The sequence below is a fragment of the Brachypodium distachyon genome, chromosome 2 (assembly GCF_000005505.3).
Source record: "Brachypodium distachyon strain Bd21 chromosome 2, Brachypodium_distachyon_v3.0, whole genome shotgun sequence".
Taxonomy (NCBI): Eukaryota; Viridiplantae; Streptophyta; class Magnoliopsida; order Poales; family Poaceae; genus Brachypodium; species Brachypodium distachyon.
In genome coordinates this window covers 36,660,894-36,674,924 of record NC_016132.3, presented here as the reverse complement: position 1 = coordinate 36,674,924, position 14,031 = coordinate 36,660,894, and the positions used below count along the sequence as shown (strand labels likewise).

General features: G+C 46.7%; 1 protein-coding gene across 1 annotated transcript; it reads right to left on the bottom strand.

Annotated features, from left to right (window-relative positions):
• Positions 1-2,438: 2,438 nt before the first annotated feature.
• On the bottom strand, positions 2,439-11,978 carry LOC106866070. Its single transcript, XM_024458826.1, has 3 exons — positions 11,779-11,978; positions 4,343-5,582; positions 2,439-3,039 (listed from the first exon to the last, which is right to left on the bottom strand). The coding sequence occupies exons 1-2, from the start codon at positions 11,976-11,978 to the stop codon at positions 4,622-4,624; spliced, it is 1,161 nt and encodes a 386-aa protein (XP_024314594.1). The 3' UTR covers positions 2,439-3,039; positions 4,343-4,621.
• Positions 11,979-14,031: the final 2,053 nt, after the last annotated feature.

Here is a 14,031-nt window from a genome sequence, read left to right as displayed (position 1 = left end):
GGCCCCCTGTTGCCGGCGGCTTTTTCCATGGCCGCCGGCAAAGGCCCAACAGGGGGGCCTAGCCGTGGCACGCGCGGCCGGCTCGCGGCGTGCCACGTGCCGACCCTTTGCCGGCGGCTTTTTCCCTGGCCGCCGGCAAAACCCCGACATGTGGGCCCAGCCGTTAACGGCACCGCATGCCGTGATCTCCTTTTTCTTTGCCGGAGGCCGTCGTTTCGGCCGCCCGCAAAGGCTTTGCTGACGGGCCCATGAGAAAGCCGCCGATAAAGATTCCTTTGCCAGTGATCCTTCGTTCTGACGGGCTTTGCCGGCGGCCCCTGAAAAAAGGCCGCCGGCAAAGGCTTTGCCGGAGGCAAATGTGCCTTTGCCGGCGGCCCCTGGCTCCCGGCAAAGGTACTTTCTCCCGTAGTGACAGTTTTTTTCTCCTGAAAAAGAAGGCAAAACCAAGGGGAAAGAAAAGAGAACAACATTTTTTTTGCGGGGCGAAAACAGAACAACATTAGTAATTCAAGGGGATAGAAAAGAGAACAGATTGAACAGCCATTTCTGGGGATCTATAAAAACAAGCTTCGTCGTCGTCACAGAGAATTGGTCTACCTTCAGGAGTTCACAGGTTGTTTCAATTGATGAGGTAATCCGTTTCTTCGATTGCTAAAGGTTACTGAGAACCGAGATCAGCATTTCTTATAGATCTCTTCGTTTGCGAAGCATTATGTTGTTTCCTCGATCGGATCTTGATGTTTGCATAGGGATCTTCTTGGTGGGATCCCACGCGATGGATTTTGCTTGGGGGAATGGAGATACTTGGATACTTTCTTTTCTTCACTTGCTCTCAAGATTCTTTGATACTTGGTGTTGCTTTCTCGAAACTCACCTAGCTTCTTGAGAATTTTCTAATGAGGAGAGTGATCAATTAATGGAGTGTCCCCTATACATAATTAACAAATCTGAAGCCGAAACACACATGAATATATGTTTTCTCTATGGTAGTTTGGAAGCATTGACTCCGTATTGGATTCTGCAGTGGGATAAAATTCCTCTGTTTCTTCTTTTAGACTCGATCGCAGTTTTCCCTACAGCCGTGCTCAGCTCCATCAGTGACACCAACTTTTTATTTTATTAAAATTGACGTGATGGTGATACATCAAATTAATATCCATGGTTTCTGTCAGGGCAAAAAATGCTTCCCCATGGCATAATTCTGCCAAATCATCTCAAGATTTCAGGGTCCGACATGTTTCCAAACTTCCAATACAGTTGACATTTCCAGGCTATCGGCTATACCACTATATATCAAACTTGATCACTTGAAAACACTTAAAACAGGTGTAGGCAGAATCTATCTATGTAGGCCTAGCCGATACAGACTTCAGTGGTTAGGGAGCCTCACAAGGCTACATTGATGCATATAGATCATATCAGCCTGCGAAAAGCACATGATCGATCAGAAGCCGCTTGCTAAACAAAATAGAAGGGCTGGACCAGCTTGAAGAATTTGTTCCAAATGTCCAACTAGTTCCATCATTGGGAAACAAGTGGTGACTGCATGCCACAAAGGGAGAAGAAAAGAGAACAAAATGATTGCCTATTTCAATTGATGTGATCCCACCCATGGGGTGCAAATAACAAAGGTCCGAGGTAACAATAATGATTATAAGCGAGTACACGTAACTGAGCATCCAAATAGCCAAAAATCATACTCTATGCTTTTGCTTTCCCCAGCTATCTTTCCGATAAAAAGAAATCCCCGATTTCATTTACGTAACAAAGCAATGGAATTGTTTGGGGACAACAAAGATCAAATAACATCCAGCTTCATTTTTTTTATAAATAAAATAGGTAACTTTATCCCCGTTTGGCTAATGGAATGGTAAGAGTCTAGTTTTAGATCTAAACTAGACATAGTTGCATCACGATGGTTGTGTACACTCATTGATATTGAGGTTGCATGCCTACATGGGATCGGCAAGATAACACATTTCCCTTTCTGCGTTATCAGAACGAGAGATTGAAATATGGTTGTGGAATTAATTTGGTTAGAAATAAAAGGCGATTGCTAGTATTTTCAAGTAGATCTTTGCTCTTTTCGTGTAGTCTTCCCTGCAAGGTTTATATATATGCCTTTGTGAATACGAAATGAGCAGAGATGTAGGACACCAGGCAAACTTTTTGCAACGGAGATTCAGAGATCAATTCAAGCACCTAGCAGTGATCCCTGGGCTCCTGGCAAATCATCTTTACAATTCCTTAGCATTTGTGCTCTAACAGCTCGTGTGTGCGCAAGGTCTCCCTTTACCTCCGTCACATCCAAAATATATTGGCAGATGCATTATAATTTCCCTCTTTACAGGGTCACCGCAAATCGGTATATAGAGACGCGACAACAGGGGTGATTCCCCATAAATGCCCATCAATTTGTCTATTGCAATGTACTAGTGCACTGGACAAGATATACAACGCTACACTGACTTAGCGTGCTACACAGCACTGGATCATGAAAAACGAGTTTGATGCTCTGATAACATTTGTAACACCATGCAGCTCAAAACCCTTAGAGCCCATGGACATGCATAAGTAGCATATCAATCTCTTTGGTCTAAATGCAGATGTATTCAGTTATACAGATACGTAAAACTAAAAAGTCGATCAAAGCTTGCAAAGATCTTGTAAAATTCATAGAAACGGTGTCATAGAACTTTTTTAGTTGTGAGTAGAATAGGGCCCCAACTCACGCTAGCTCATGTAAGAATCTAACATGGCCTCTAAGGAAACAAATCTAATCTGACGCTGATATTCGGAGGACATATGCCGCAGATCATGTTGTATACCTGGTCGCTTGGCGAAGAAGCATGTTTCTGTAACCTGTTGATTTCTACAGTTTTAAGCTTCGCTAGGCTGCACATGGACAGGAGTTGCTTCATGAATTTTTTCCAAATGTTCATCTCCACCGAGTAAATCCAACTGAATCTCTTCAAGTGAATCAAAGATGATGGTGTTTTGGGGCGAGCGACATGAACAAGATGTTGAGCAGTAAGTACCCTACAAATAAGTAAATCCGGTATGTTAGGCAAGAGTATGTATATATAAACTACAACCATATTAATTCTTCAAAATAAATAGGGATACAGAGATGACTAGGGCACAAGCAGCATCCACATCCTTTGCATCACTTGCGCCCAGGCCTTGCTTTCGCCTACTAGCCTTGTCCTCCTTCTCCATCTGCAACCCCCTCCTCGCCTGGGGCACCACCGCACCCCGATCAAACACTCCTCCCACAACTCATCCCCACTGTAATGAAACCGTCACACTAGACTTACACAACCTGACTGTATGGATAGAGTGGGAAGTGTGTGGCATGAAACAACCAAAGCCACTGATAGCTTAGGAGTGATCCAAGAGATGTTGAAAAAAACGTAAAAGAATCGACTCAAATGATGAGGATTTAACATCAGAGGAGATGTAATAAAAAAAAGGGATCTACTAAAGAGTTGTAGGTTTTGGAAGATTTAGAGGGAATTCAACCTGATATTAACATACAATTGCTAGAGATATATGCTGGGAAAGAGGGAGTGCTGGCATAATAGAGCAAGTGAGAATTGGCTACATAAAGGGGACAATAATATTGAGTACTTTCATATACAATGGCTAATGGGAGGAGAAGGAAAAATAATATCTTCTCTTTGCAATCAGAAAACACCGTCATACGGGGTACACCAGATCTATTGAAGCATGCAACTGAATATTATAAAACCTTTTTTGGTCCTGTAATTGGTTTCCAATGTCAACTGAGAGAAGAAACTATGGACACAAAACGGGAAACTGACTGATGAGGAGAGAGTATCTGGACAAACCTTTTGATGGTGTATTATGGTGTAGTATTGGGTAGGTCCGCAGGCATGAGTCGATAGTGATCCATTGCAAGCTAGAATAACAAGGGTTCAACAAGAGGGACTCAGTCATCATTGATGCGCAATGAGAACAGAGGTTCAAAGGATTGAGGCAGCTGCGAGTAATATAAAAGAGGAGGAGGATGAGAAATATTGGAAAGTTCCATTGGAGGTTGATCCGGGAATCTCAAACTTTGCTCCTTGCACTGCAATTTGGCGACCCAAGGAGTCGTCTGTAGTGATCAATTTTAGTTGCTCTTGAACTGTCGTTTACGTGCGAGTTCTTGTTGCTTTAGGCGACAAGTTCATGGGGTTTAGGGTTTAGGGTGCGATCATTGTTAATTAAGAACATGGGTTTGTTCTGTTATCGTTCGATAGTGGAGCCATGAAAAAAAAATCAGTACGAAGCTTGTGCAAATAAATAAAACTCTAAATAAAATAATCTTAGAAATTACCGTGGAGGCATAAACGTGCATTCCAAGCTTCCTTACACCATTGCCTCTCAGGAGGCGTAGCACGCAAGGTATAAAGGCATGACGATTCACAATGATGATATCAACAGGTTCTGACACATTGGAAGATCATAGCCATTGTCTCGTACCTCGTAAAGACCATTGGCCTTCTTTATGTCACCCTTCATTACAACAAGAGAATCTCCAGAATTTGTCTCCTTCCTGCCAAATAGGTTGCAAAAGAAAAAATGAATTAGCCATCGGTTGACCGCATCTGATCGATCAACACATGCAAGGAGAGGAATCGTGTTCATATGTGGATCGTGGACGCACAAGCGGGGCAGGGATTCGGAGCTCGTCGACCAAGTCGAACCGCCGCACCAGCCGTGCCATCGCAGCACGCGTGCACGACGTTAGGTCTAGCCGCCTGAGGTGGCGCCCGGCATCGGCGAAGACGAAACTGTCACAGAGGCCCCAGGTGACCTCGGCCAGGTTCGGGGCGGCGATGTGAGCGTCATCGCACCCGTGCAATGTGTCGAGCACCCTGAGCGCAGGGGCGGCGATGTCGAGCCGTGGCGTGGGGACGTGGAACTTGAGGTGCTGGAGCGTGGCGGAGCGCAGGGAGATGCCGGAGGCGGGGACGAGCGTGACGGATACGCTGAGCTTCCGCAGGCGCGGGCACTGCGTGGACACGAGGACCTCCAGCGCCGGGGCATCCATGGTGGAAGACGTGATCTCCAGATCGGCCAGCGCCGCGAACACGCCGGACGGAAGGGGGCGGAGGTGGAATTGCGAGCCGAGGTTGAGCGCGATGCTCGTCGCCCTCTCCAATGGCGGCAGCTCGAGCTGGCCGAGCCGAGGGAAGTTTCCCGAGTAGGAATGTTGGACGCGGAGGTGGAGCGCGCCCGGGCGGCGCCGCGCGGCGAAACGCAGCCACGGCACGACGCAGCAGGCCGGGACGTTGGCGACCTCGAGGCCGCGGACTTGGGCGGCCGGGTCGGCGGCTGCTTCGTAGGCGTCGAGGGCGCCCTTGACGGCGCGGAACCGCAGGTCACCGGAGAGGACGAGGTCGGGGTCGCCGGCCCAGACGCGGCGCCAGCGGCGGGAGAGCGCGCTGGTGCGGCGCGGAAGGAGCGGAGGTGGCGGAGGATTATGTGCAGCATCTCGTCGGGGAGGCCGCTGAGGCGGTCCTGCTCCCGGCCACCGCCGGTCCCGCGTCGCCGGCGGTGGGGCTCCATGCGATCTGGTTGTGTGGTTTCAGCTGTTGAAACACAAAGCAGGGTTTGTTTCCTTTTTGTTACGAAACCGGCGCTGGATTTGTTAGGTTGCAGGATGCTAGTACTTAGTAGACATGTTTGGTAATTTAATGTTGTAATTTTATTTGAAGCTAACAGGAAAAAATTGAAAATTTTGCAATATCTGGTCTCGAAATTAGTTTTATTAAATCTTGGTCAAAATTATTAAATCTTGGTCAAAAAAATTAACTAGAGTTGTACAGGGACTTGGACCAAACATACCTAGACGGATCAAGGGAGGAGGGCCAGGAGGCACCGTGTTCGCGGATGTTGTTTTCTGAAAAAGTTTCCCGTTTCAACTCTCCAAAGACATGCTAACAAGTGGTTATTTGGCTTGCAAAAACCTTTGACAGAAACTTTGCAAAAACATACAAGGGAGGTGCAGCGCCGCCGCCGCCATGGCTCCGCTTCGAGGCATCTCTTCCCTTCCGTCTGATGCTTTATTATCGCCGAGGGCGAGCTGCCCGACCGTTGGATCGGCAACGGACAGTCCGGAGGGACACTGGACGGAAGAAAAAAAAAGAAAAGGACCACGAACGCGGCCACAGCCCACTTGGCCCGTTTATGCTGATCCAGTTGAGCCCATCTGTACAAAGCAATATGGCATGGCACCACATTGACACAGGCGGCGGCACTGCCAAGTCTCGAAATCCACTTCTCCTCTTGGTCTCCCAATGGCGATCCCCAATCGCAGAGAAGGCCGATGACCAATCCTCTCTCATCCTTCCTCCAGTCGAAGAGAAGGCCGGTGAGACTTGAGAGAGAGTCCCCAATCTCTCGCGTCGAGTGGGCAGCGAGGTTGGCTGCAAGAGAGGTCGACCGACCGGCCGGCGACTTTTAGGAATCTGGTTGGCATCCTCATGCTTTGATTTATTTATTTTTAGCGAAATCCTTATGCTTGATGATCGATGCATATCCATTGAGAATAGGTCTAGCTAGCATGGGTTTGGACATCAGTTTGGACTTCTATATGGACCAGATTTAAGGCTTTGTAATACATGGGCCAGGTTTGAGGCTTTAGTAATGGCTTAGTAATGCTCACCAAGATTGTCTAAAAAAAAGTAATGCTCACCAAGAACATATTCTCTCCGTTTCATAATTCTTGTCGAAATATTACAAGTATATAGATGTTTTTTAGAAACAGATACATCCATTTTGAAACAAATTTGAGACAAAAATTATGAAACGGAGGTAGTATATCTCAAGATTTGATGGACTTACCAAGATCTGAAAATATATCATATAACTAAGAAATAAGACTTCATCAATAAAACACGATGTATGTTTATCTATTAGTGTTATTTCAACAACTTAAAATTTTTTGATAATTAGAAAATTAAAAAAAAGTGCCTAAGAGACGATGAGCGGTGAACCGTGAAAAATGCATTCTAAACGCTAAGAGATCATCATATCTTAACTAAGAAAATGTTATATTCCCACCTTTTTAACTCAACAAAAAAAATCTTTTGTGACATCTCTAAAGGAGAAGCCTGACATCACCTCGTTGGTTTGCTTTTCACCGACTAAACGATGGATCCAGGGAATTCTTTGAACCAGTGAAAACAAGAGATGCCACATATATGTATCTCAATACTTCATTTTCATCTTCTAAGCTCTTCCAATTAAACCAACCACCAAGCTCTACTAATGAGTTTTCATTTCTATTGTTTCTTGCTTTCACTACTACAAAACGGTCTATATGCAACGGCACATCAGTAACGGGTCCGGCGCGACTGTTACTGATGAACCGAGCAGGCACCATCCGCCCCTGCCCAGCCACACATTAGTGGCGATCGCGCGACCCGACCGCCACTGATGAACACTCATAGCTCGCGAGTTACATCAGTGGCGGTCGGTTAAGGGGCGACCGCCATTGATGAACCATTCATCAGTAACGATCGCACTGGACCGTTACTGATGTGTCCACGATTATCAGTAACGGTCGCAAAAACCGCGACCGACACTAATGATTGTCGCGTTTTAAATACACTGATGATCGTAACGGACCAGCTCCGGCGACGGCGAGGTGCTGCCCGACCGCGCCATGGCCGCCGCCGAGCCGCCTAGGTAGCCCCTCCTCCCTCCCCCTTCCTCCTCCCTCCCTCCCCCCCCCCCCCCCTGCCGGCGGTGTCGCCTCCATGGCCGGCCGGCCGGCGGCCATGGCCGGCGAGCTCCGATCTTCGAGCTCTCAGCTTCCCTCTCCCTCCCGATCTCTCTCGCCGGCCTCCAATTTCTTTCCGAAGTTCCCCAATTTCAAAAAATTTGAGCTCCGCGGCCGCCGGCCAAAATGCGGCCTCCTCGTCGTCGCTCAGAGCTTCCCTATCGCTTGCGAGCTCTCTCCCCCTCCGGATCTTTCTCGCCGGCCTCCAATTTCTCTCCAAATGTCTCCAATTTCAAATTTTTAGTTAGCTCCGGTTAATTAACACCTTAATCTCCTTGTCAATGATTAGGCTAACTATTTTGCTTTTTTGTTTCTTGTGTATTGTGTTGTAGATCAAAGGACCGTTCTTGGATGTACGCCAAGGAAAGAATCAATGCTCGATGGATAACCAAATGGACGGTCTTTTTTGGAGTCGCGAAAGGTGATATGGAACGAAAAGGACTTTTGATGATGCGTTGTCCATGTCGCAAATGTGGAAACACATGCATGATGAAGCCTGAAGATGTTCAGATGCACGTGCTGGCATCGGGTTTTGTGGAAGGTTATTCTCGCTGGACTTGTCATGGGGAGGATGCGGTTGATGTCGGTAGCGTTAGCGAAGATGATGATGTCCTGCGGTACGATCTGGTGAATGATTCCGAGGATGAAATAAGGGTCGATGAGGAGGCTAATGTGGAAGGTGAATAGCTCCACGTGGCAGGATTGCCAAAATGCTAGATGACCCGTACCTACGGGACCAGCTGGAGGACCCCGAAGATGAGCAGAGTTTGCTCAGTTCAAAAAATTATTGGAGGATGCAAACACACCCTTGTATGATGGAGCTGGCGAAGAAAACAACGTGTTTGAAGTGACGCTCGAACTTTTGAGGCTGAAGGCAGCATCATGCTGGTCAGACAAGGGCTTCACGAACTTGTTGAGTTACCTTGCTTCGGTTTTTCTACAGCCCAACAAGTTTCCCAAGAGCACATACGAGACGAAGAAGATTACATGCCCGTTCGGATTAGATTGAGTGAAACATCATTCATGTCCAAACGGCTGCATGTATACATTGGAGAGTACGAGAACCATGAGAGCTACCACATATGCGGTGCATCGAGATACAAGAAGAAAAACGCCAGAGCTGGCGAAGGCGATGGGGAAGAAGTGATGAAGGGTAGGCCGGCAAAGACTGTCTGGTATCTTACGGCAGGTGGCCGAGTTAAACGTTGGATGTAGAACGTTAAGGACGCGAGGTATCTCGTCCATCACGATCCGGCGCAGGCTGCATTCGATCCTGACAGGCACTACCGTGTGGAGGAACCTGGGGTCCTAAGACACCCTGCCGATGGGACTCAGTGGAGGAACTTCGACATGGCATTTCCGGATTTCGGGGTAGAGCCCAGAAACCTGAGGCTCGGTCTCAGCACTGACAGGATAAATCCTTTCGGAAACATGAACAACAAGCACATCACATGGCTAGTGATCTTGTTTGTCTACAACCTTCCTCCATGGTTAATCATGAAGAGAAAGTACATCCACATGTGCATGCTCATACAGGGTCCAAAGCAGGCGGGAGCTGACCTAAATGTGTATCTGCAGCTAGTGAGGATGAGCTGAAGCAGCTTTGGAACCCTGGCAGAGTTGTTTGGGACGCAAACAGGAGGGAGTACTTCACGATGAGAGCAGCGCTTCTGACCTGCGTGCATGACTACCCCGCGAATGGAAATACTTCATGCCAGGTGACACATGGCTACAAGGCCTGTACAAAGTGCGGGGAAAACACGACATCGGAGAAGTTGCCCGCTTCATCCAAAATTGTTTACATGGGCCACCGAAAGTGGTTGGATGCTAAAGACCCTTGGAGGGATGACAAGGAAAGGTTCAATGGGAAGACGGAGCACGGGACAGCGCCGAAGGAGAAGTCTGGTATGCAAATCCTCGAAATTGTGAACGATCTTGAGGTTGTCCCCGGAAAGATTGCTGCGAAGAAATATAAGAAACCTGAAGGCGTCGTGAGGAAAAGGAGGTCCGTATTCTGGGACCTGGAGTACTAGGCATATTTAGAATGCCGCCACAGCATAGATGTCATGCACGTGGAGAAAAATGTATGCGACAGCGTGTTGGGGTTGCTGATGAACATTTCAGAGAAGACGAAAGATGGACCCAACGCACGGAAGGACCTGGAACTCATGTCTATCAGGAAAGAGTTGTGGGGCAAAGATCAAGTGTCAGCAGCCGACAAGAATGGTTTCGTGACGATGACAACACGCGGTGTCGTCTTGCATGTTACAACCTGTACAAAGACGAGTTGCATAGGATGTGCCAGTGCCTGCAGAGCATTAAAACCCCATCGAGCTACTCGTCGAGCATCAAGCATCTAGTTGACATGAAGAGTCACAAGCTATCTGGCATAAAGTCTCTCACGACAACCATGTTATACTCAACTCAGTTACTTCCAGTCGCAATCAAAGGTATCATGGAGCCGCACGTAAGGGAGACAATCATGAAGCTTTCTGACTTCTTTGACAGCATCTCACAGAAGTCAATCACCGTTAGACGATGCCAGATACTGAAGGATAGTATGATATAGATTCTGTGCGAGCTCGAGATGTTCTTCCCTCCATCATTCTTCGATATCATGGTCCATCTAATGATCCACATATGCGATGAGATCCTGTCCCTAGGGCCCTCGTTCCTGCATAACATGTATGGCCCTAAACGATACAACGGGGTTCTGAAGCGGTACGTTCGTAATAGATCGCGTTCGGAAGGTAGCATCTGAAAAAGGGTGTTCGAGGTAGGTTCTGGAAACCCATCAAATCACTCATTAACACTGCCTGGAAAGTGGCGACCAAGGGAAAACTAGCTAGTAAAGGCTATAAAGATGAGCCTCACCACAACCACAGGTTCCCTTGCTGGCAACAGCTGCCTGGCAGTGTGTTCTGTGGCTACTACTGCTATCACATCCTTATGGAGAATGCTAGCATGTTCAAGCCTGAGTGGAAGGGGTCAATCGCGGTGATGAAAGAGTACTGACGGCCCCGAATGACAATGGGACACCGACCTAAATGGGTCGTCTATAACATTCAAAGGGAGTTCGCCCATCTCATAAACAATGAGGTCATCAAGCCTAGTGGGGACTTCTTCGAACGCGTGGAACAAGTCGTGTCTAGGGTTCACCCACGACAATAGATTCAAGCTTGAAATGAGATACATTTGTATTCTTTATATGCTTCCATGAAATTTTGACACTTTGTAATTATGCTTCTATGGAATTTTGACACTTTGTAATCAATGTCGTGAAGTGAGATACATTTGTATTCTTTATATGCTTTATATGATGCGGCTTATATACATTTGTATGCTTTAAATGATGTGATGTGATGTGATGTGATGCGGCTTTATATGTATTTTTCTGTGATGAGATACATTTTTTGTGATGAGATACATTATGTATATAATTTGCTGTGTTGTATATAATTTGCTATGTATTTCATGTATATTTACTGTGGTTTTAATTATTTTTTAAAATACCGAAAATGTATCATGTGGCGACGCGACCGTTACTGATGATATATACATCAGTAACGGTCGGGGAGTATATACATCAGTAACGGTCACGGCGACCGTTACTGATGATGGGTATCATCAGTAACACGAAGTTAGTAACGACGGCCCCGACCGTTACTGATATGATTTTTCGACCGTTACTGATAACCGTTTCTGTAGTAGTGTTTTAAATTTTTTTGGCGGGTAAATTGATTGAAAAAGTTTGCACTATGTACACATATAGTTCACTGTTTTAGGAGTACTAGCTGATGTTATTTATACATCTCCTCTAGGAGACTGGGACTAATTCTTCTTACAACCATAAGCAATTATGTAATAGTAGTTCTATACTCCACATTACATGATGGCGATGCATGATGGATCCATCGATCTCCTTCATCTAGGGCTCACTCAGATCAAATTAGGAAACTAGCTAGGCCTCCTGATCAGCAAACCGCTTCTTCATCCTGGCGATGTAGTCATCGATCATCTCCCTGGAGACGGCGAAATCGACAGCAGCAGCAGAAGCCGGCTTCTTATGGGCGACGGCACTCCCCGGGTTGGCGTACGCCGACGGCTGCTGCTTAAGGGCGACGGCTTTGTAGAGGAAGCCGATCCTGTCGACCTTCTCCACCCTCACCTCGCCGTGTGGCATGTTTAGCTAGCTTGCGTTCGTACGTCTTTGCGGTGAGGGAGAAGAATGTGTCTTTCCTGAGCTTGCTGATTGCCTGCTTCCATGGCCGGCCTCCATTTATAGGCTAAATGTGCTGCAATAAGAGGAAGAATTGACAGGAGAGCTAGGTAGCTGCCTGCCTAGCTAGCTGAGCATGCGCTTCACATTGGATCGACAGCAAAATCATATATCCTCCGGGCGATTCCAATCCTGGGTTGCCTGGTCTTGTATGGCAAAATTGGTGTACGTGTATGGAACAGAGCGACGCTCCGGTGACTAGAGCGCCAGGTGTGCTTGAAGCTCATGCTGGTCGGATTGCATTGGATTGACCTCTCATAGTCTCATCTCCGTTCTTTATTAAAGATACGGAGTAGTAGTTCCTATTGCAATGTAGGGTCATAGACTGCATAGGTTGTTTATACCAGTACAAACAGGATTTACAAAATCGAGATAAACTGGACTCTTGCAGATTATGTTACTAGCATGGTAACCCATCGATGGAATTAATCCCCACGATAAAACAATTGACCGTTGTATCTTGGTGGATTTTACAGGTTGCTGATCGAATTGTGTCGTATCAAATTTATTCTATAATCTGGTGGATACAAAAGTAGAAATAAATTAGTCAAACACAGTAAAATAGACAAAAGCTTGTTGATGATGAGGCTGAATTATCGTAATCTACCTCGATGTAAAACGTGCCTTACTCTCGATGCTCTCTCACTACTGCATCTCATGTTGATGATCTTTACACAACGATTTCACAGTCAAATTGGGATTAGGATTTCACAGGGCCCTAAACCGAAGAACTATGTTTTTCACTTGACCATAGGTTTTGCGGTATGTCTTGTCACTTAGCCCAAATCTCCTGTTTTAGCCAATTTTGACATCTGTTCTGATAGCCGATGCCTATCTATCATCACCCACATGGCAAAAGTACCGGTTCACTTGTCCACGATCATCTCCTTAGAGCTTGTTCGTTTTCCTTGTAATCCTCTTGGGTTCAGAGGGATTGGGAGGGATTAAAGGGAAACTGAACTAAAATAGCTCTCAAAACCTGCCAATCCCCCTGGTTTTGTGGGGTTTGGGTGGAAACGGACGGGGCCTTAAAGGGTAGGCGACCCAAAACCCACTCATTTCCGGCTGCGCTACACCATGCTCGGCTCAGATCGGCTCGGCCTGACCCAACCCATGTTTGTATGTAACAATACCAGAAGAGAAGATCGAGGCAATGGATGCAAACTGGCGGGAAGGAGGCCAGGTTAATTAACGTCCTTCCCGCCGGTTGCGTGTATCACCATCATCACCTCTATCTTCTCTTCTTTTCGTTCAATGACAGTCTTCTTAATTTTGTATTTGTTGTAGTTGCACTTTGTAGTTTCACTTTTTAGTTTTGTATTTGCTGCAATTGCTTTTTTCTTGTGCAATCTCAAGTAATGATAGGGGCGTAGGGCATAAATGATGACCGAAAATTTTCATATAACTCTAGACAGGCCCTATCCTAATATGGGAATTTTTACGGTACCCCAATACTCCAAACGGAGCGATTGGAGTACCAACCAAATCTAGTTATGGGTAGTTTAGACATTTTCCTTCACAACCGTGGGGACAATCTTGACTTTTATCGTTAATGTGCTTATTACCGATCAAGCGCATGACTCCTCTAAATCCCTGGCAGCAGCCGCCGCCGGCCACCCAATCGATCGCTCGGAGCCGGCGAGCGTGCACACCGAGCGGCTGCTTCTCTCCCCCATCGAGCTGGTCCGACGGCCACCTTCTCAAACGGAATCTGAGTCTCTGCCGTGATTGGAAAAACCCTAATCAGCTTCTCACTTTTCTTCACGGGAACAATTGCTGGAACAACCGTGGACGGCGCCGGACGGAACGATCCACATGCGCTTCTCATAATTTCTTCGGTTAATTGCAGGCATGGTGTTCAGATCGTTGTTAATTTTCCCAATGACAATCTTGCCCTTCAGATTGTGGTACTCCCTAATAATCCGTGGTGGTACTCCACGGCATTTGTGTTGGAGTA

Coding starts and splice junctions, on each gene's coding strand:
- LOC106866070 (XM_024458826.1), bottom strand. CDS start 11,978: ATGCCACACGGCGAGGTGAGGGTGGAGAAGGTCGACAGGATCGGCTTC. Junction 5,583..11,778: donor ATCGCCAGGATGAAGAAGCG/GTTTGCTGATCA, acceptor CCACACAACCAG/ATCGCATGGAGCCCCACCGC.